This window comes from Ranitomeya variabilis, chromosome 1 (assembly GCF_051348905.1).
Source record: "Ranitomeya variabilis isolate aRanVar5 chromosome 1, aRanVar5.hap1, whole genome shotgun sequence".
Taxonomy (NCBI): Eukaryota; Metazoa; Chordata; class Amphibia; order Anura; family Dendrobatidae; genus Ranitomeya; species Ranitomeya variabilis.
Window position 1 is genome coordinate 546386424 of NC_135232.1, and position 22823 is coordinate 546409246.

Here is a 22823-nt window from a genome sequence, read left to right on the forward strand (position 1 = left end):
ATTGCGGAAATATGTGGTGCCCGTTGTTCCCTCTGTTGATCCTCCAGCCCCTGTTTTGGTTGATGGGGAGTTGGAGTATGTGGTTGAGAAGATTTTGGATTCTCGTTTTTCGAGGCGGAGGCTTCAGTACCTTGTCAAATGGAAGGGTTATGGCCAGGAGGATAATTCTTGGGTTTTTGCTTCTGATGTCCATGCTGCTGATTTGGTTCATGCTTTTCATCTGGCTCGTCCTGATCGGCCTGGGGGCTCTGGTGAGGGTTCGGTGACCCCTCCTCAAGGGGGGGGTACTGTTGTGAATTCTGCTTTTGGGCTCCCTCCGGTGGTTGTAGGTGGTAATGCAGTTGCCCCTGAGTTGCAGTCCTGGTCAGGTGTATCTGCTGATTGCAGTTCTGACTGGGGTATTTAGGCGTGCAGGATTCATTAGTCCTTGCCAGTTATCAATTGTTGTTGGGAGGTGTAGGACCTCTGCCTGGTTCCTCCTGCCTTTCTGCCAAATCAGCAAAGATAAGTGTCTGGGTTTTTTTTTTCCTGTGGCACACATGTTGTGTGCTTCACAATTCAGTGCTATTCTTTGTGTTTTCTTGTCCAGCTTAGATTGTGTCAGTATTTTCTCAGTCTTGCTGGATTCTCTGGAGTGGCAGATATACATTCCATGTCTTTAGTTAGATTGTGGAACTTTTTGTATTATCTGCTGTGGATATTTTTGGAAGGGTTTTAATACTGACCGCCTAGTAATCTGTCCTATCCTTTCCTATTTAGCTAGAGTGGCCTCCTTTGCTAAATCCTGTTTTCTACCTGCGTGTGTCTATTCTTCTCCTGCTCACAGTCATTATTCGTGGGGGGCTGCCTATCCTTTGGGGGTCTGCTCTGAGGCAAGGTAGCATTCCTATTTCCATCTATAGGGGTATTTAGTCCTCCGGCTGTGAAGAGGTGTCTAGGGTATGTTAGGCACACCCCACGGCTACTTCTAGTTGCGGTGTTAGTTCAGGATTTGCGGTCAGTACAGGTTCCACCGACTCCAGAGAAAGTTTAATGCGGCTCCAAGGTCACCAGATCATAACAATATCTATCCTGGTCCCTTGTGTTGCGCTTCCCCCCCCCCCATATATCCATACTGGTCCCTTGCGTTGCTCCATGTGCTGCTCCCCCCATATATCCATCCTGGTCCCTTGTGTTGCTCTCCTCCCCCCCCCATGTATCCATACTGGTCCCTTGTGTTGCTCCATGCGCTGCTCCCTACATATATCCATCCTGGTCCCTTGTGCTCTGCTCCCCCCCATATATCCATCCTGGTCCCTTGTGCTGCTCCCCCCATATATCCATCCTGGCCCCTTGTGCTGCTCCCCCCATTTATCCATCCTGGTCCCTTGTGCTGCTCCCCCCCATATATCCATCCTGGCCCCTTGTGCTGCTCCCCCCATATATCCATCCTGGTCCCTTGTGTTGCTCTCCTCCCCCCCCATATATCCATCCTGGCCCCTCGTGCTGCTCCCCCCATTTATCCATCCTGGTCCCTTCTGCTGCTCCCCCCCATATATCCATCCTGGTCCCTTGTGCTGCTCCACCCATATATCCATCCTGGTCCCTTGTGTTGCTCCATGTGCTGCTCCCTCCAGATATCCATCCTGGTTCCTTGTGCTCTGCTCCCCCCATATATCCATCCTGGTCCCTTGTGTTGCTCTCTCCTTCCCCCCACCCCCATATATCCATACTGGTCCCTTGTCTTGATCTCTCCTCCCCCCTGCTCCCATATAGCCATACTGGTCCCTTGTGTTGCTCTCTCCTCCCCCCCATATATCCATACCGGTCCCTTGTGTTGCTCTCTCCTCCCGCCCCCACACATATCCATACTGGTCACTGGTCCCTTGTGTTGCTCTCCTCCCCTCATATATCCATACTGGTCCTTTGTGTTGCTCCCCCCCCCCAAATATCCATACTGGTCCCTTGTGTTGCTCCATGTGCTGCTCCCTCCAGATATCCATCCTGGTCCCTAGTGCTGCTCCCTCATATATGCATCCTGGTCCCTTGAGCTGCTCCCCCCATATATTCATCCCGGTCCCTTGTGCTGCTCCCCCTATATATCCATCCTGGTCCCTTGAGCTGCTCCCCCTATATATCCAACCTGGTCCCTTGTGGTGCTCCCCCCATATATCCATCCTGGTCCCTTGTGCTGCTCCCTCATATATGCATCCTGGTTCCTTGAGCTGCTCCCCCCATATATTCATCCCGGTCCCTTGTGCTGCTCCCCCTATATATCCATCCTGGTCCCTTGAGCTGCTCCCCCCATATATCCAACCTGGTCCCTTGTGGTGCTCCCCCCATATATCCATACTGGTCCCTTGTGTTGCTCTCTTCCCCCCCCCCCATTGTATCCATCCTGGTCCATACTGTTTTTTTTGTGTTGCTCTCCTCCCCCCATATATCCATACTGGTCCCTTGTGTTGCTCGATGTGCTGCTCCCTCCATATATCCATGCTGGTCCCTTGTGCTCTGCTCCCCCCATATATCCATCCTGGCCCCTTGTGCTGCTCCCCCCATATATCCATCCTGGTCCCTTGTGCTGCTCCCCCCATATATCCATCCTGGTCTCTTGTGCTGCTCCCCCATATATCCATCCTGGTCCCTTGTGCTGCTCCCACCCCCCATATATCCATCCTGGTCCCTTGTGCTGCTCCCCCCCCCCCATATATCCATCCTGGTCCCTTGTGCTGCTTCCCCCCATATATCTATTCTGGTCCCTTGTGCTGCTCCCCCCATATATCCATCCTGGCCCCTTGTGCTGCTCCCCCCATATATCCATCCTGGTCCCTTGTACTGCTCCCCCCATATATGCATCCTGGCCCCTTGTGCTGCTCCCCCCATATATCCATCCTGGTCCCTTGTGTTGCTCTCCTCCCCCCCCCATATATCCTTACTGGTCCCTTGTGTTGCTCCATGCGCTGGTCCCCCCATATATCCATCCTGGTCCCTTGTGTTGCTCTCCTCCCCCCCCCCCCCCATATATCCATACTGGTCCCTTGTGTTGCTCCATGCGCTGCTCCCTCCATATATCCATCCTGGTCCCTTGTGCTCTGCTCCCCCCCATATATCCATCCTGGTCCCTTGTGCTGCTCCCCCCCATATATCCATCCTGGCCCCTTGTGCTGCTCCCCCCATTTATCCATCCTGGTCCCTTGTGCTGCTCCCCCCATATATCCATCCTGGCCCCTCATGCTGCTCCCCCCATTTATCCATCCTGGTCCCTTGTGCTGCTCCACCCATATATCCATCCTGGTCCCTTGTGTTGCTCCATGTGCTGCTCCCTCCAGATATCCATCCTGGTTCCTTGTGCTCTGCTCCCCCCATATATCCATCCTGGTCCCTTGTGTTGCTCTCTCCTCCCCCCCCCCCCGCCCCCATATAGCCATACTGGTCCCGTGTTGCTCTCTCCTCCCCCCCATATATCCATACAGGTCCCTGGTGTTGCTCTCTCCCCCCCACATATATCCATACTGGTCACTGGTCCCTTGTGTTGCTCTCTCCTCCCCTCATATATCCATACTGGTCCTGTGTGTTGCTCCCCCCCCCATATATCCATACTGGTCCCTTGTGTTGCTCCATGTGCTGCTCCCTCCAGATATCTATCCTGGTCCCTTGAGCTGCTCCCCCCATATATTCATCCCGGTCCCTTGTGCTGCTCCCCCTATATATCCATCCTGGTCCCTTGAGCTGCTCCCCCTATATATCCAACCTGGTCCCTTGTGGTGCTCCCCCCATATATTCATCCCGGTCCCTTGTGCTGCTCCCCCTATATATCCATCCTGGTCCCTTGAGCTGCTCCCCCTATATATCCATCCTGGTCCCTTGTGCTGCTCCCTCATATATGCATCCTGGTCCCTTGAGCTGCTCCCCCCATATATCCAACCTGGGCCCTTCTGGTGCTCCCCCCATATATCCATACTGGTACCTTGTGTTGCTCTCTTCCCCCCCCCATTGTATCCATCCTGTTTTTTTTGTGTTGCTCTCCTCCCCCCCATATATCCATACTGGTCCCTTGTGTTGCTCCATGTGCTGCTCCCTCCATATATCCATGCTGGTCCCTTGTGCTCTGCTCCCCCCATATATCCATCCTGGCCCCTTGTGCTGCTCCCCCCTATATATCCATCCTGGTCCCTTGTGCTGCTCCCCCCCCCCCCATATATCCATCCTGGTCCCTTGTGCTGCTCCCCCCCCCCCCATATATCCATCCTGGTCCCTTGTGCTGCTTCCCCCCATATATCCATCCTGGCCCCTTGTGCTGCTCCCCCGTATATCCATCCTGGCCCCTTGTGCTGCTCCCCCCATATATCCATCCTGGTCCCTTGTGCTGCTCCCTCCCCCCCATATATCCATCCTAGTCCCTTGTGCTGCTCCCCCCCCCCCCCCCCCCATATATCCATCCTGGCCCCTTGTGCTGCTCCCTCATATATGCATCCTGGCCTCTTGTGCTGCTCCCCCATATATCCATCCTGGCCCCTTGTGCTGCTCCCCCATATATCCATCCTGGTCCCTTGTGCTGCTCCCCCCCCCCCCATATATCCATCCTAGTCCCTTGTGCTGCTCCCCCCCCATATATCCATCCTGGTCCCTTGTGCTGCTCCCTCATATATGCATCCTGACCCCTTGTGCTGCTCCCCCCATATATCCATCATGGCCCCTTGTGCTGCTCCCCCCATATACCCATCCTAGTCCCTTGTGCTGCTCCCCCCCCCCCCCATATATCCATCCTGGTCCCTTGTGCTGCTCCCTCATACAGTGCCTACAAGTAGTATTCAACCCCCTGCAGATTTAGCAGGTTTACACATTTGGAATTAACTTGGCATTGTGACATTTGGACTGTAGATGAGCCTGGAAGTGTGAAATGCACTGCAGCAAAAAAGAATGTTATTTCTTTGTTTATTTTTTTTAAAAAAATTGGGAAAAGTTTTTTCAGAGGGTCATTTATTATTCAACCCCTCAACCCACCAGAATTCTGTTTGGTTCCCCTAAAGTATTAAGATGTAGTTCAGGCACAAAGAACAATGAGCTTCCCATGTTTGGATTAATTATCTCTTTTTCCAGCCTTTTCTGACTATTTAAGACCCTCCCCAAACTTGTGAACAGCACTCATACATGGTCAACATGGGAAAGACAAAGGAGCATTCCAAGGCCATCAGAGACAAGATCGTGGAGGGTCACAAGGCTGGCAAGGGGTACAAAACCCTTTCCAAGGAGTTGGGTCTACCTGTCTCCACTGTTGGGAGCATCATCCGGAAGTGGAAAGCTTATGGAACTACTGTTAGCCTTCCACGGCCTGGACAGCCTTTGAAAGTTTCCTCCCGTGCCGAGGTCAGGCTTGTCCGAAGAGTCAAGGCTAACCCAAGGACAACAAGGAAGGAGCTCCGGGAAGATCTCATGGCAGTGGGGACATTGGTTTCAGTCAATACCATAAGTAACGTACTCCACCACAATGGTCTCCGTTTCAGACGAGCCCGTAAGGTACCTTTACTTTCAAAGCGTCATGTCAAGGCTCGTCTACAGTTTGCTCATGATCACTTGGAGGACTCAGACTGACTGGTTCAAGGTTCTCTGGTCTGATGAGACCAAGATCGAGATCTTTGGTGCCAACCACACACGTGACGTTTGGAGACTGGATGGCACTGCATACGACCCCAAGAATACCATCCCTACAGTCAAGCATGGTGGTGGCAGCATCATGCTGTGGGGCTGTTTCTCAGCCAAGGGGCCTGGCCATCTGGTCCGCATCCATGGGAAGATGGATAGCACGGCCTACCTGGAGATTTTGGCCAAGAACCTCCGCTCCTCCATCAAGGATCTTAAGATGGGTCGTCATTTCATCTTCCAACAAGACAACGACCCAAAGCACACAGCCAAAACCAAGGCCTGGTTCAAGAGGCAAAAAATCAAGGTGTTGCAGTGGCCTAGTCAGTCTCCTGACCTTAACCCAATTGAAAACTTGTGGAAGGAGCTCAAGATTAAAGTCCACATGAGACACCCAAAGAACCTAGATAACTTGGAGAAGATCTGCATGGAGGAGTGGGCCAAGATAACTCCAGAGACCTGTGCCAGCCTGATCAGGTCTTATAAAAGACGATTATTAGCTGTAATTGCAAACAAAGGTTATTCCACAAAATATTAAACCTAGGGGTTGAATAATAATTGACCCACACTTATGTTTAAAATTTAAAAAAATTTAACTGAGCAACAAAACTTTTTGGTTTGTAAGATTTATGCATCTGTTAATAAATCCTGCTCTTGTTTGAAGTTTGAAGGCTCTAACTTATTTGCATCTTATTAAACCTGCGAAATCTGCAGGGGGCTGAATACTACTTGTAGGCACTGTATATGCATCCTGGCCCCTTGTGCTGCTCCCCCCTCATATCCATCCTGGTCCCTTGTGCTGCTCCCCCCATATATCCATCCTAGTCCCTTGTGCTGAGAGAAGTCAGAGACGATGGCAGCTGGGACCGCAGCAGAAGTTCGCGAGACGACGGCAGACTAAATCCGAAAGATGATGGCAGCCGGGGCAGAAGTTCGTGAGAAACTGTGGCAGATGGAGTTGCTTCTTCCCATACATCAAAATAAGTGACAACAGCGTAACAAGTTATAAACTGTTCCTTCTTTATTAAACGCAGCTAGCAAGTGATAAATATTACAAAGGGTTGTCTTTTTTTTTTTTCTTTTTTAATACTCCAAAAATGAGTGTTAGTTCTTAGTTTTCCATTTTTTTTTTTTTATCTGCAGATTCGATCACTGACGAGCGCAGGAGGGCGACACATGGAGAACGTCCTCCGAACACTGTGGAAACCCAAAAGAAATGGGGGAAATCATAACACTGCGCCATAGTCAGCGCCACTCCCATCCATTATCACAGGGTGAAGAATGCAGCAACGCTGGCTTTGGCGCACTGCACGGGGTACACAGACTACGATACACTGTGACGCACACCATGAAGCTCTGCTTTGCGTTTGGACTTTTTTTTTTCTTTTTTACATAATGTACAATTTGTCAGCTTTTGTTTTTTCATTTTCTTCAGAAATAACTTTTTTCTTCCTTTTTTTTTTTAAGTTTTTTTTTTTTTTTTTTTTAAAACATCGAGAACAGAAAAGTTTCATCAAACCCCAAGCAAAATAATTATAATAATGTTTCATCGTTTTCTTATAAAGAACCAAAACTCCCAACTGGGGAGAATGGGGGAAAGAGGAGGGAATAAAACATCATTGCATAAAAGTGAGGGGGAGGGGACGGTTCATCGCCGGACGCCTCTGCAGCACCTTCAGATCACAAAATAAAAAAACTAACGTGAAATGCAAACTACAGCACCCACCAGAGTTAGCTGCCCAGGATGATGGGGGTTGCAGGTTCTGAAGTGACATATTGGACTGATCCCCATTTTGCTGCGCATCTGCCATATTGAAAAAGCACGGAGGGCCAGTAAAAAGAAAAAACACACAAGGGCCTGTCCTCAGGAAACAGATTAATCCCATCCATTATACACTGCCATCCACAAGACGATCGTACAGCAAAGACCACGAGAGGTCCCAGCAAGCAGGGGAGTGGCGACAGGCCCCAGCGCGCGCCACCACCTACACATCCAAGTTTGTTGTACAGTGAGCAGCGTTGTCGTAGTAATACTGATAATTCCACGGTGCAGAGAACGCCCAGCGGTGAGCGTTTATAGAGTTAAGTGCTTTCAGACGATTTCCGTCCACATTGTAATACAACTGGGGCGATAGATATTTATACTGTGCGCATCCCCAAAGCACAGTACAGAAGGGTGGCATCTGGTGGGAAAGGCGACACTGGGTGCCCAACCCTCACAACGGCCGCAATACTGCTTCTTCTCAACACTTATGGGGGTTGTAGCTCATGTCATCCTCCTCCATCGGTGGCTCCAAATAATGGCCGCCAATCACCGGGGCCCTGATCTCAGCCCTACAGGCAAAAGCAATTAGTGCAAAGACAGCTTGTGGTGGTGGTTAAGGGTCCGTCCACCGTCCTATAGCATGAAGTGCAGGCTGCTGGTGCCGGGCAGGGTGGCAGAGGCCTGTCCATTACAGCCGGATGATGGAGGACAGACCTCTTCCGTTTAACGGAAAGTAATACTCTGCACTGCAGAGCGTGAGATAGACACAGCGTCACTATGGGTCATTCCTCTGCACTGCCCCCCACACAAAGTCACTGGCAGCATAATCAGCACCTGCCGGCGGCTGCGGGGCCACATCCCTGCCCGGTACACTCATCCCACAGGTCCCCATCCATCATGAGAAACGTTCTGTGTGATGGAGGCGACACCAGCAAAAAAATATATATATATGAAAAAAAAAATCAAAAATCAAAGCCAGTCTGAAAAAAGGGGCAAAAGCACAAACACGGAACCAGGAGAAGCTGCTCTAGGGTGGGGGAAGGGCTGGCGGGTACCAGGCCCCATCGCCAGTAATGTCCACTAGCTGCGGGAAGGAAGCCAAGGGTTATTTCTGCCCACTGATGGACTGGGATATGGAGCGTGGGGGGATCATGTCCAGGAGGTATTCCCGCTGCCGGTCTGCCAGGCTTGCCGCCTTGTGTCCTCCCATTCCAGCATTAAGGTATGCGATGTTCACACCTGCCAAGAAGAATAATTTAATATAGAACAGCCATAGAATATCACCAAAATTGTACACCCTGAACAGATCCATACCCGGCATGCCAAGCAAACTGCCAGCCACAGGCAACTGAGGAGCCTGTGCAAAGTTAGACAACATAGACCGGGCGGTAGGAATCCCTCTCTGAAGCGTGCTCTGCGGCTGTGGGGCCTGTAGGAGATATAAAAAGAGGTTAGTAGGATCATCTCTCAGGGCGAAACTGCAGATATCCATACCCCTGGCATCATACCTGCCGCATGGAGTGATGTCTGATGATGCTCTCCTGCTTGGTGACTGTAGGTGGAGTGCCCGGAGATAACGACACCTGGTGCTGTAATCTCTGCTCAATCTCCTGCAAAACCAAAACGTACAAGATGTCATGCCTAACAGAGACAAAACTAAGGAGGAGAGCACAAGGAAAATCCAAACTGCAAGAGTGGGAGGTGGCGAGCCATAAGAAGAAGCAACACAGAGGAGACAACCGGGCGGAGCAGGAGGCAGCAAGAACAAGACCGAGATGAAAAAAAGGCGATACCATGGAAAGGACCGGGAAGAGGAGGCAAACCGTGGGAAGAGGCAAGACCAAGGAGAACACCATTAGAAAGAGGCAGCAAAACCAAAGAGAGAACCGGAATGAGGAAAAGGCAAGACTGAGAAGAGCAGCAGGAGCAGGCAAGATGTGAGAGCAGGAGGCAGAACAAAAGGGAAGAGGAGGCAGCAATAACAAGCAGATGACCGGGAGGAGTAGGCAGCAAGACCAAGGAGGAATAGTAGGAGGAGGTTCGAGACGAAAGAATGGATCAGGAAGAGGAGACACGAGACCAAGGAATGGATCAGGAGGAGGAGGTGCGAGACCAAGGAATGGATCAGGAGGAGGAGGCGCGAGACCAAGGAATGGATCAGGAGGAGGAGGCGTGAGACCAAGGACAGGACTGGGACAACAAAGAAGTAGCAAGACCAAGGAGAGGACTGGGACAACAAAGAGGTAGCGAGACCAAGGAGGGGACAGGGACAACGAAGTGGTAGGGAGACCGAGGAGAGGACTGGGACAACGAACAGGTAGTGAGACCGAGGCGAGGACTGGGAAAATGAAGAGGTAGAGAGAACGAGGAGATGACAGGGATGAGGATGAAGCGAGACAGAGGAGAATACAGGCATGAGGGGAAAGGAAGACCAAGGAGAAGACAGGGATGAGGAGGAAGCAAGACCGAGGAGAAGACAGGGATGAGGAGGAAGTGAGACCGAGGGGAAGACAGGGAGTAGGTGAGACAAATGAAAGGATTGGGACAAGGAAAAGGTGAGACCTAGGAGAAGACCTTGAGGATGATGAGGCGAGATGAAAGAGAGAACCTGGAGAAGGAGGAGAGACCAAGGAGAGGACCAGGAGTTGGGAGGACCGAAGTGTAGACCAAACTCAGCATTTTTTTACCTGCTCTTGCTGCAAAGCTTTGACAAAGGCATTTTTAAGCCGGTTTGTGTGCTCGGCCTTCAGAGACTTCTTCTGGTTGGACGTCATGCACTGCTCGCACAGGATCTTCCCACTCTTCTCCTGTTTCCAGTGAGGGGTGAAGTCAGTACGACACTGGGCACACGTGAAGGGGTCCATGTGTAAGAGCGAGGAGTGGCCTTTACCTGCAGGGTGGCAGAGTTACCATACAATGAACCAGTCTGATCACATCTCCAGTATGCCGCTGGGCATTATCTCCAGGATGCCAATGGGCATCACACCTACCTTGGCTGTCTATGACACTCTGTACCACCTCCTCTAGTCCCACCATGTAGATGAATTCACTGTTGGCAGCACTTGGCAGGAAGTGGAGCAGTGGCGCCGGAGGCTTTGGTGGGGGAATCTCCAGCAGAGTCTTCTCCAGCTGTTTCCGTAGAGCCAGTTTAGCAGCTGCCTGAGAGCTGACAGGATCAGCCATGGCACTGGGGCTGGGAAGTGGGGAAGACACTCTGTTCACAGGACCCGCCTGCATATGAGAGCCCAAGTTCATGTACATGGCCGACGAGGACGAGTTACGCTGACAGGGGACTGAGGAGCTGGTCTGGAGTGACAGAACAACAAATAATTACCGAAATATCAGATACAAAGCGAGAGGTGGCCAGCACTGGCTATAACACTCAGCCACCCACACAGAGAGACATACATTAGATCTTATACTAGTCTTTGCTCCCCTACACTGCTCATAACCTCCCCTCTCCCCCTATCTGACGACCATATTCTCACTGGCCAACTTCGGCGTGCTATTCAGCACAGACTCTCAGGTATATATACTGACTTGGCCGCAATCTGAGCCCTTCCCCTGACGAAACCGTACACGATACGGCGATACGCGTGGGCCACCTTTCGGGTCTTCCACTCCAGCCCCCCTTTCTGCTAGGACTCCCTCTGTGGCGGCACTTCCCACTGAACTTGTGTAAGTGTTCTTGCTTTGGCCGCTTTTACCTCAGTCATGGGGCTTTGGTTCCACTGATCTCAGTCATGGGCCTTTTAGCCCTTTATGAACTGCGGCATTCCATTTGATTGCATTTGGACCTTTGCCTATTATGACTTTTTTTTTCCACAGGGGTTAACATCAGGGTCCTAGTTTCCTTGTGCTTATACATATGACATGAATGCCCATGGATCATGAAATGTATAACTGATTTATATCTTCAATGATAAGGGTTTTGTTGGTTAATACTTGATAGATTTTGGGAGGTTTTCCATGTTATTATTTACTCATTTCATCCCATTATTCAGGACCTTTGCTCTATTACCTCTAACTCTTTGAAATACATGTTTACATATACCATGTCCAGATCTCATACCTGGTTTCTCATGTAGGGGCTTGAGTGGTTGCACCATGTTGTTTTTTTACTTACCGTATATACTAGAGTATAAGCCGACCCGAGTATAAGCCGACCCCCCTAATTTTGCCACAAAAAACTGGGAAAACTTATTGACTCGAGTATAAGCCTAGGGTGGAAAATGCAGCAGGTACCGCTGAATTTCAAAATTAGAAAGATACTCCATACCATTCATTATGGCCCCATAGATGCTCCACATAAAGCTGTGCCATATATAATGCTCTGCACCGTTCATTATGGCCCCATAGATGCTCCATAGAAAGCTGTGCCATATATACAATGCTCTGCACCGTTGCCCCATATATATAATGCTCTGCACCGTTGCCCCATAGCTGTGCCATATATATAGTGCTCTGCACCGTTGCCCCATAGCTGTGCCATATAGTGCTCTGCACCGTTGCCCCATAGCTGTGCCATATAGTGCTCTGCACCGTTGCCCCATAGCTGTGCCATATAGTGCTCTGCACCGTTGCCCCATAGCTGTGCCATATAGTGCTCTGCACCATTGCCCCATAGCTGTGCCATATAGTGCTCTGCACCGTTGCCCCATAGCTGTGCCATATAGTGCTCTGCACCGTTGCCCCATAGCTGTGCCATATAGTGCTCTGCACCGTTGCCCCATAGCTGTGCCATATAGTGCTCTGCACCGTTGCCCCATAGCTGTGCCATATAGTGCTCTGCACTGTTGCCCCATAGCTGTGCCATATAGTGCTCTGCACCGTTGCCCCATAGCTCTGCCATATAGTGCTCTGCACTGTTGCCCCATAGCTCTGCCATATAGTGCTCTGCACCGTTTCCCCATAGCTGTGCCATATAGTGCTCTGCACCGTTGCCCCATAGCTCTGCCATATAGTGCTCTGCACCATTGCCCCATAGATGCTCCACATAAATCTGTGCTGCTGCTGCTGCAATAAAAAAAAAAAACACATACTCACCTGTCTTGCTTGCAGCTCCTCGGCGCCATCTTCCCGGCGTCTCTCCGCACTGACTGATCAGGCAGAGGGTGCCGCGCACACTATATGCGTCACCGCGCCCTCTGACCTGCAGAGTCAGAGCGGAGAGACGCCGGGAAGATGGAGACAGCGCCCGGCGTGTGGAACGAGGACAGGTGAATATGCGATACTTACCTGCTCCCGGCGTCCCGCTCCTTCCCCCTGCCTGTCTTCGGTGCCACAGCCTCTTCCTCTATCAGCGGTCACCGGCACCGCTTCATTAGAGAAATGAATAGGCGGCTCCGCCCCTATGGGAGGTGGAGCAGCCTATTCATTTCTCTAATGAGCGGTCCCACGTGACCGCTCAGGGGAAGAGGCTGCAGCACCCGGAGACAGTGTGACGTGCAGGGGGAGCGACAGGAGCCCCGGAAGCAGGTAAGTATATGACAGTGCTCACCCGCCGACCCCACCACCGATCATGACTCGAGTATAAGCCGAGAGGGGCACTTTCAGCCCAAAAATTTGGGCTGAAAATCTCGGCTTATACTCGAGTATATACGGTATGTTTTAATTCACTTTGTATTGTGTGCCACTAAAATATATCACCTTTTTTCATTCAGTTTTTGGTGTAGTGTGCATACCTTACAGCAGTACTTTTCTTTTGTTGCTGGACCATATACTCACATTCTCATCCTGGTCCTCCTCAACAATATCCAGTAACTAGCACAACCACGCAGAAACATGGCACATCTAGACATTCACACACACTCTGACTCTAATCTACCACTGGTGTCTATTTCTTCACTTCATGTGAAAAACAAGATAATCTTCTAGTTATGATACCTTTTAATGGCCAACAAAAATAAAATAAATGACGTTACAAAGCAAGCTTTCAAGACTTCTTAGGTGAAAAACCACCAAAAGAGGAAAAAAATCCTCCAAAATTTGAAAAAACCCCCACCAAAAACAGGCAGAGATGCTTACCTGTCTAAATGGGCCTCAATACTATTGCACTGACAGGGTGCAGCAGACCCAAATAAAATGGCAGATGCACAGGTGTGTGTTTTTTTTTTTTCAAGACTTCTTTGGTCCCTTCCTCAGGCATGATATAACAAAGTTTCTGAAGAAACACAAATATATACGCAAACAAACAACAACAATAAAAGAGGCATGGTAAAATAAATGGACACTTAAAACAAACTGAGCTCAGAAACTGAATCCTTAATTGGATAAAGGTACCTTCACACGAAGCGACGCTGCAGCGATAGCGACAACGATGCCGATCGCTGCAGCGTCGCTGTTTGATCGCTGGAGAGCTGTCACACAGACCGCTCTCCAGCGACCAACGATGCCGAGGCCCCCGGGTAACCAGGGTAAACATCGGGTTGCTAAGTGCAGGGCCGCGCTTAGTAACCCGATGTTTACCCTGGTTACCAGCGTAAAAGTAAAAAAAACAAACAGTACATGCTCACCTGCGCGTCCCCCAGCGTCCGCTTCCTGACACTGACTGAGCTCCGGCCCTAACAGCACAGCGGTGACGTCACCGCTGTGCTTTCACTTTCACTTTAGGGCCGGCGCTCAGTAAGTGTCAGGAAGCAGAGGCTGGGGGACGCGCAGGTGAGCATGTACTGTTTGTTTTTTTTACTTTTACGCTGGTAACCAGGGTAAACATCGGGTTACTAAGCGCGGCCCTGCGCTTGGTAACCCGATGTTTACCCTGGTTACCAGTGTAAAACATCGCTGGTATCGTTGCTTTTGCTTTCAAAACACAACGATACACGGCGATCGGACGACCAAATAAAGTTCTGGACTTTATTCAGCGACCAGCGACATCACAGCAGGATCCTGATCGCTGCTGCGTGTCAAACGAAACGATATCGCTAGCGAGGACGCTGCAACGTCACGGATCGCTAGCGATGTCGTTTCGTGTGAAGGTACCTTAAGATTAGTGTTGTGAAAGTTTTATAGTCCCAATATCCAAGTAAGATCAGAGGCCTGGTGCCCTCACTGTCTCTGGAGCAGGGGCCTGGTGCCCTCACTGTCTCTGGAGCAGGGGCCTGGTGCCCTCACTGTCTCTGGAGCAGGGGCCTGGTGCCCTCACTGTCTCTGGAGCAGAGGCCTGGTGCCCTCATTGTCTCTGGAGCAGATTCCGCAGATTCTGTAGTGAGTCATAAATCCTTCTGACAGATTTAGTCCTGTGTGGATGGAATCAAAGACTTTAATACGTGTGTATTCCCAAACCCTGCACTGCTTTTATTATTTAAAATTGCCTGTTAATATTACAACTTTTATATTGTTTATCTTGTGTCTAGGACACAAACCTATTAAAGTCTTTGACTCCATCAATACCGGACTAAATCTGATGTTACTTGGATAATCGGACTACAAAACTTTCCCACCACTAATCTAATCCAATTAAGGATTCATTCTCTGAGCTCAGTTTGTTTATTTAAATGTTCATTTATTATACCATGCCTTTTTCTTTTTGCTGTTGTTTGTTTTTGCATATATTGTGTTTCTTGAGAAACTTTGTTACACAATGCCCGAGGAAGTGACCCAAGTAGTCCTGAAAGCTGCTGTTTAACATAATTTAGTTTATTTTTGTTAGCCATTAAAAGGTATCATAACTAAAAGATTATTTTGCTTTTCACACTGACAGTATTTGCTGCGGATTGGACGCTGCGTACAGCCGCAGCAGCCAATCCACAGCATCGTGGAGGGTTTTATGCGTACAAACACGCAGGTGGCAGACCTGCATAACCAGACATGCGGCACGTCTTTCTAGACCGCATCATGTCTATCTTGCGCTCGGTTTCCGCAAGATAAATAACATAGTCTATGTATAGGATGCGGTGATTCCGCATGGCTCAATGAACACAGGCGGAATCATTGCGCGTACAAAAGGGGGCAGCGATTTGGGTAGAGCGGGGTATCCGCTGCATCCAAAGAGCTGGGATTCCGGACCATGGACACATACCCTTTTTAACCACTTCATGACAGACAATGCCACCGCTTTCTACAAAGCCAATCTTACATCAGCTATTGACGCAGTCACCCTTCTTGTGCATGACAAAGTGCGACGAATCGATGGACACACACGCACAATAACACCACTAAAAAGCTTCGGCAAGTGTCCAGGGTTGCGGAGCGGCATTGGAAGAAAACACATTCACAAGATGACTTCACCACATTCAAACAGGCAACACTCGCATTGAAATCAGCCTTCACCTCTGTTAAACAGGCCTACTTCACAACCCTCGTATCTTCCGTATCCTACATCCCCAAACAGTTATTAAACCTTTAACTCCCTCCTCCGGCCACCACTGCCCCTGCCAACCTCCCTCATCTCTGCTGGTGACTTTGCCGCACACTTCAAAAATAAGATAGACCAAACAAGGCAAGTGTTTATTATAGGACCACCACAACCCCTTTGTTGCCCTTCCCCCCTCCATAACCTCCCACTCCAACATCACTGAAGGAGAGCTTACGCGTCTCCTTTTCAGATCACACCTCACCACTTGACCACATCCCATCCCATCTCCTCCCCAACCTCCCCACCACATTCATCCCATCCCTAAACCATCTCTTCAACCTATCACTAGCTTCTGGTAACTTCCCTTCTGCTTTCAAACATGGTACAATCACGCCTATCCTGAAAAGCCATCCCTTGACCTGACCGTTATGTCCAGCTATCACCCGATATCGCTGCTCCCTTTTGCTTCCAAACTCCATGAGCAGCATGTCCTTGCTGAACTTTCCTCCCACCTCTCATCTAACTTGCTCTTTGACAATCTGGCTTCCGTCCCCATCATTCCACTGAAACTGTCCTGACCAAAATTACTAACTAGAGATGGGCGAACCCGAACCGTAAAGTTCAGGGTCTGTACCGAACACCTACTGTTCGGGCACGGACACCGAACACAAACTTCACCAGGAAGTGACCTCAGTCAACAGCGGTAACCTTGATGACGTCACCGCTAGTCACTGACACTCGCTCACAACAGCTCATTCACTAGTGGTTCTCAGCCTGGACGGTCGCATCTTGGAATCGTCCAGGTTGAAAATACGGTGTGTGGACCCCTCTATGCTTGATAACCAGCCTTGCTGAAGCTGACAGCTGATGGTTGCAGCCCCCAGCTGTGAGCGTTGCCTGGTTATCAAAAATACAAAGGAAACCCACGCCATTTTGTTTTTTTATTATTTGCAGCGCAAGAGTCAGCTAATGAATACCCCCTTCAGCCGCTCCTGCTCTTGCTGTTATTAGTGGCAGCAGGCGTCGGATGATGGGAGCAGTTGTCCCATCCGCTGACACCAGTGACCGGAGGTAAATTTTATACATCCGATCACAGTTGAGCACTCACGCTTGTCTTTTGACAGCGTGGGAACTGCAGCTCTCTGACCGGCGGGAATGATTTCACAGCCAATCAGAAGCGGTGTTTGACACGTTGCCATGCACATGATAGCGTGGCAAACACTGGATATTCGGGGCCCCCATTCAAGTGAATGGGCTCTGGGTTCGGGTATTGTTCTGGTACCCAAACTTTTTGTAACCGTTCGGCTGAACCTGCCCATCCTGAAGTCTGCCCATCTCCATTACTAACAACTTACAGCAAAAGCGGGCATACAATTCTCTATACTCCTCCTTCTAGACTTGTCCTCTGTCTTCAACACAGTTGACCACTGCCTTCTACTACACATCCTCTCTTCCTTTGGCATCAAAGACCTTGCCCTATCCTGGATCTCCTCATACCTTACCAACCGCACATTTAGTGTCTCTCACTCACACACTACCTCCTGATCCCTCCCTCTCTGTTGGACTTCCTGAAGACTTTGTCCTAGAACTACTACTCTTCTCCATCTATACCCTTGGCTTGGGACAACTCAAAGTCCTATGGCTTCCAGTAGCATTTGTACGCTGACACTCAGATCTACCTCTCTGCTGTCCAGAATCCCAAAGTGTCTATCAGCATTATCCTCCATCTCCTCTCACTTTCTGAAGCTCAATCTGACCTCATAATCTTTCCTCAATCTTGAATATCTTCCCTACCTGACCTGATAATCCCTTGTACCGGAAATCCGCTGCCTCGGAGTAAAGGTACCTTCACACTTAACGATATCGCTAGCGATCCGTGACGTTGCAGCGTCCTGGCTAGCGATATCGTTTAGTTTGACACGCAGCAGCGATCAGGATCCTGCTGTGATATCGCTGGTCGTTGAACAAAGTTCAGAACTTTATTTGGTCGTCAGACCGGCGTGTATCGTCGTGTTTGACACCAAAAGCAACGATACCAGCGATGTTTTACACTGGTAACCAGGGTAAACATCGGGTTACTAAGTGCAGGGCCGCGCTTAGTAACCCGATGTTTACCCTGGTTACCAGTGTAAAATGTAAAAAAACAAACAGTATATACTCACCTTCGCGTCCCCCGGCGTCCGCTTCCCACACTGACTGAGCGCCGTAAAGTGAAAGTGAAAGTACAGCACAGCGGTGACGTCACCGCTCTGCTGTTAGGGCCGGCGCTCAGTCAGTGCAGGAAGCGGACGCCGGGGGACGCGAATGTAAGTATGTACTGTTTGTTTTTTTTACATTTTACGCTGGTAACCAGGGTAAACATCGGGTTACTAAGCGCGGCCCTGCGCTTAGTAACCCGATGTTTACCCTGGTTACCCGGGGACCTCGGCATCGTTGGTCGCTGGAGAGCGGTCTGTGTGACAGCTCTCCAGCGATCAAACAGCGACGCTGCAGCGATCGGCATCGTTGTCGCTATCGCTGCAGCGTTGCTTAATGTGAAGGTACCTTAACTCTTGACTCTGTCCTGTCCTTCAAGCAGCACATCCAAGCTCTCACCACATCATGTCACCTCCAGCTCAAAACTATTTCCAGAATCCATCCTTTCCTCAACCCTCAATCTACTAAAGTGTTTGTGCATGACCTCAGTCTCCAGCATGGACTACTACAACATTCTCCTCTGTGGCCTCCCTTGTAACACTCTCGCACCTCTCCAGTCCGTGCTTAACTCTGCTTGCCTAATTAATCTCTCTCGTTAGTCACCTGCTTCCCCATTTGTAAGTCCATTCACTGGCTCACAATATTCCAGCGCATCGAGTTCAAGCTACTAACACTGACCTACAAGGCTGTCCATAACCTTTCTCCTCCGTAAATCATCCCACGTAATATCCAGTCCTCCCAAGACCTATTTCTCTCCTTAACTCATATTTACTCCTCACACAGTTGCCTCCAAGACTTTCTCTCGAATATCCCCCATCCTCTGGAATACTGTGCCCAAACATGTCTGATTATCCCCTATATGTGGATCCTTGAGATGGAACCTGAAAACCCATCTCTTCAAGAAATATACCACCTGCAATGACCCCACTGCCTCCTCATCATCGCCAGAGCCACTGAACTCCCAAACCTACTGTCTCCTTCCCAAACATCCTGTAGATTGTATGGCAGCAGGGGCTGGGTCCTCTCCCCTCTATACCAGTCTACCATTGTTAGTTTACTTTAAGCGATAAATGTATTATGTATGCACCCCGTCTCAAATACAGCACCATGGAGTCAATGGTGCTATATAAATAATAACACGCGGGTACCTTACCTGGGGGTAATTTAGTGCTTGAGTCATGCCTGGTGTGCTGTTGCGGATCAGCGTGGCCTTCGGCGGCACACACTGCCCCTGGAGCTGGGTTGGGTTCGGAGCTATGACTCTCTGGGACATCATCATGTGGGGTAGAGGGGCATTGGAGGACGATCTGATGACACTGTGAGTCTAGAGGGGTAACATTCAAAGGAAACATGCTGTAGTCTGACCTCATTGTGCTTTTTGGCTTCAACAACATGGTCTTCGCTTACTTGGACGCTCCTCAGATTCTGCACCTCCAGGCCTGGAGCGCCCGCCCGTGACGGCACTTTTGTGATGCTGGGCTGCCCCATGTGGGCTGAAGACGGCTGTACAATGGTTGCTGCATTCTGTACAATAGGAGTCTGGAAAGATAGATGTGACGGGTAAGGCGATGCCTGGCAGGTGTGGTGGGTCGGGCACATAGGGGTCTTCAGAAAACTCACCTTTTGCAGGACGTTCTCTTTCTGGAGCTGACTCTGCCGCAGCTTCTTCAGCAGGACTAGTCGCGCCTCCTCCAGACGCAGCTCATCCTTCAGCTGTTTGATGAGCTGCTGCCGCTCCTCTAGAGTCTTACCCTGGGGGGAGAGGTTATAATATGGCATCAGGAGTTCAGAGCCAGCTAGAGTGACGGGACGGACAAGGGGTGGCATGCATGATTCTACCTTGAAAATGTCCAGATTTGCTCCCTTAATGCGGTCTTCTAATCGGGAGGAGGATCGGGGGCTGGAGGCTTCATTGTCGGACAGTACAATGACGTCCGGAGAAGGAGTCAGTCCTGCTCGGTCCTGGTCACTGGTGGAAAAGAGACGGCTCACAGAGGGCACTTGCCAGGGTGACACAACCCTGCAGATTGGAGTCAGTGCCATACATATGGAGAATGTGCCGATACAAGGCAATGAACCTCGCCATCTCACCTCCGCCTGGAGCTCATGTCCACTGGTTCCTCGATGATATTCTCCTTGCCGTGTCTCACCATCGGCCGGGAGTCCACGTGAGGCCGCAGATTCCCGTTCATCTTCTCATCGTACAGCTTCAGTCCCTCCTGTTTGGCCGCGTGATCGTGCGACAGCTCAAGCCCTGGAAGGTCTTTTCTCTTCAATAACGCCAACATCTTCAGCCGCTCCATGGCCTCGTGTCCCTCCATCTTAAGCTGCTTGGCCAAAACATCTTCACGGTCATCCGGTTGCTCCAAGCCTCGTTTCAGCAGATTAAGACGCAAGGCGTCTTCTGTAACTCTGTCCATCCTACACAAAGACGAGACATCAATTATAACACAATATACAGACAGACGCGTATAATATTCGAACACCAAAAGGGAAGACATTATAACACGGACAGGAAATTAACAGTGACCGGATATTATCAGGACGGACAAGTAAACGCTGGTTATTATATACAGGTCCTTCTCAAAAAATTAGCATATAGTGTTAAATTTCATTATTTACCATAATGTAATGATTACAATTAAACTTTCATATATTATAGATTCATTATCCACCAACTGAAATTTGTCAGGTCTTTTATTGTTTTAATACTGATGATTTTGGCATACAACTCCTGATAACCCAAAAAACCTGTCTCAATAAATTAGCATATCAAGAAAAGGTTCTCTAAACGACCTATTACCCTAATCTAATTAACTCTAAACACATGCAAAATATACCTGAGGCTTTTAAAAACTCCCTGCCTGGTTCATTACTCAAAACCCCCATCATGGGTAAGACTAGCGACCTGACAGATGTCAAGAAGGCCATCATTGACACCCTCAAGCAAGAGGGTAAGACCCAGAAAGAAATTTCTCAACAAATAGGCTGTTCCCAGAGTGCTGTATCAAGGCACCTCAATGGTAAGTCTGTTGGAAGGAAACAATGTGGCAGAAAACGCTGTACAACGAGAAGAGGTGACAGGACCCTGAGGAAGATTGTGGAGAAGGACCGATTCCAGACCTTGGAAAACCTGAGGAAGCAGTGGACTGAGTCTGGTGTGGCTACAGGTGCCTCATTCCCCAGGTAAAGCCACTTTTGAACCATAAACAGCGGCAGAAGCGCCTGACCTGGGCTACAGAGAAGCAGCACTGGACTGTTGCTAAGTGGTCCCAAGTACTTTTTTCTGATGAAAGCAAATTTTGCATGTCATTCGGAAATCAAGGTGCCAGAGTCTGGAGGAAGACTGGGGAGAAGGAAATGCCAAAATGCCTGAAGTCCAGTGTCAAGTACCCACAGTCAGTGATGGTGTGGGGTGCCATGTCAGCTGCTGGTGTTGGTCCACTGTGTTTCATCAAGGGCAGGGTCAATGCAGCTAGCTATCAGGAGATTTTGGAGCACTTCATGCTTCCATCGGCTGAAATGCTTTATGGAGATGAAGATTTCATTTGTCAGCACGACCTGGCACCTGCTCACAGTGCCAAAACCACTGGTAAATGGTTTACTGACCATGGTATTACTGTGCTCAATTGGCCTGCCAACTCTCCTGACCTGAACCCCATAGAGAATCTGTGGGATATTGTGAGGAGAAAGTTGAGAGACGCCAGACCCAACACTCTGGATGAGCTTAAGGCCGCTATTGAAGCATCCTGGGCCTCCATAACATCTCAGCAGTGTCACAGGCTGATTGCCTCCATGCCACGCCGCATTGAAGCAGTCATTTCTGCCAAAGGATTCCCGACCAAGTATTGAGTGCATAACTGAACATTATTATTTGATGGTTTTTTTGTGTTTGTTATTAAAAAACACTTTTATTTGATTGGACGGGTGAAATATGCTAATTTATTGAGACAGGTTTTTTGGGTTATCAGGAGTTGTATGCCAAAATCATCAGTATTAAAACAATAAAAGACCTGACAAATTTCAGTTGGTGGATAATGAATCTATAATATATGAAAGTTTAATTGTAATCATTACATTATGGTAAATAATGAAATTTAACACTATATGCTAATTTTTTGAGAAGGACCTGTATAATATACAGGGATCAGTGACCGGATATTATCAGGACGGATCAGTCAGCGCTGGTTATTATATATAACTAGCTGAAGAGCCCAGCATTGCCTGGGCATAGTAACTAACTGTGGTTAGTTATAACAAATTAGAATGATTATATTGCACATAAAAACATTTCACATCATATGTTCAACACTACAGATTTGCAACACAAATTAACTAAATGATTACCCAAGTATTGATAGTATTTTATTTTCAACTCATTCAAGAGCCTGTTGATAAACAAAATTTTGGGTTTTTCCTTCCGGTGCAAAGATGAACAGATTTTTGGCAGTTCCAACTCTTGAACAGACCAGGTAAAGTTGACCGTGAGAAAAGCATGGAGACTGCAAATCGATCCCTACTACTTTCAAGTACTGTCCCTGAGCCTTGTTAATGGACATTGCAAATGACAGTCGAACTGGAAACTGGAGGCGTTTAAAATCAAAAGGAAAATCAGATGGAATGAGTGGAATTCTTGAAATGAAAATGTCCTCTGCTTTGGAACATCCTGTCAAAATGGTTGCTTCAATTACATGTGTAAACAGGTTCTTAATCAAGAGTCTTGCTCTATTACACAGCTTTAGTGGATCTAAATTTTTCAAAAGCAGAATAGGTGCTAAAGAGTTTATGCAGGCTGTGCATTTAATCCTATTCTGTGTGATACTGTCTGCTGAGCTGTGTATCTAATCCTATCCCGTGTGATACTGTCTGCTGAGCTGTGCATCTAATCCTATCCTGTGTGATACTGTCTGCTGAGCTGTGCATCTAATCCTATCCTGTGTGATACTG

At 49.1% G+C, this 22823-nt stretch overlaps 1 protein-coding gene across 8 annotated transcripts in view; it reads right to left on the reverse strand.

Annotated features, from left to right (window-relative positions):
- Nucleotides 1-6618: 6618 nt before the first annotated feature.
- The window catches only part of GATAD2B (GATA zinc finger domain containing 2B), a 105759-nt gene continuing 89554 nt past the window's right edge, over nucleotides 6619-22823 (reverse strand). For 4 of the 8 annotated variants that reach the window (XM_077255063.1, XM_077255076.1, XM_077255070.1 and 1 more), the window contains exons 2-10: nucleotides 19968-20297; nucleotides 19716-19845; nucleotides 19497-19628; nucleotides 19284-19415; nucleotides 19030-19200; nucleotides 10375-10690; nucleotides 10072-10274; nucleotides 8893-8994; nucleotides 8324-8813 (exon numbers count right to left, since the gene is read on the reverse strand). In XM_077255063.1, coding sequence (XP_077111178.1) covers nucleotides 8490-8813; nucleotides 8893-8994; nucleotides 10072-10274; nucleotides 10375-10690; nucleotides 19030-19200; nucleotides 19284-19415; nucleotides 19497-19628; nucleotides 19716-19845; nucleotides 19968-20296 — 1839 coding nt within the window. In that variant the 5' untranslated portion in view covers nucleotide 20297 and the 3' untranslated portion in view covers nucleotides 8324-8489. Of the gene's footprint in view, nucleotides 8814-8892; nucleotides 8995-10071; nucleotides 10275-10374; nucleotides 10691-19029; nucleotides 19201-19283; nucleotides 19416-19496; nucleotides 19629-19715; nucleotides 19846-19967; nucleotides 20298-22823 lie in introns of all 8 variants that reach the window. The other 4 variants (XM_077255103.1, XM_077255099.1, XM_077255083.1 and 1 more) reach the window with 2 other exon arrangements.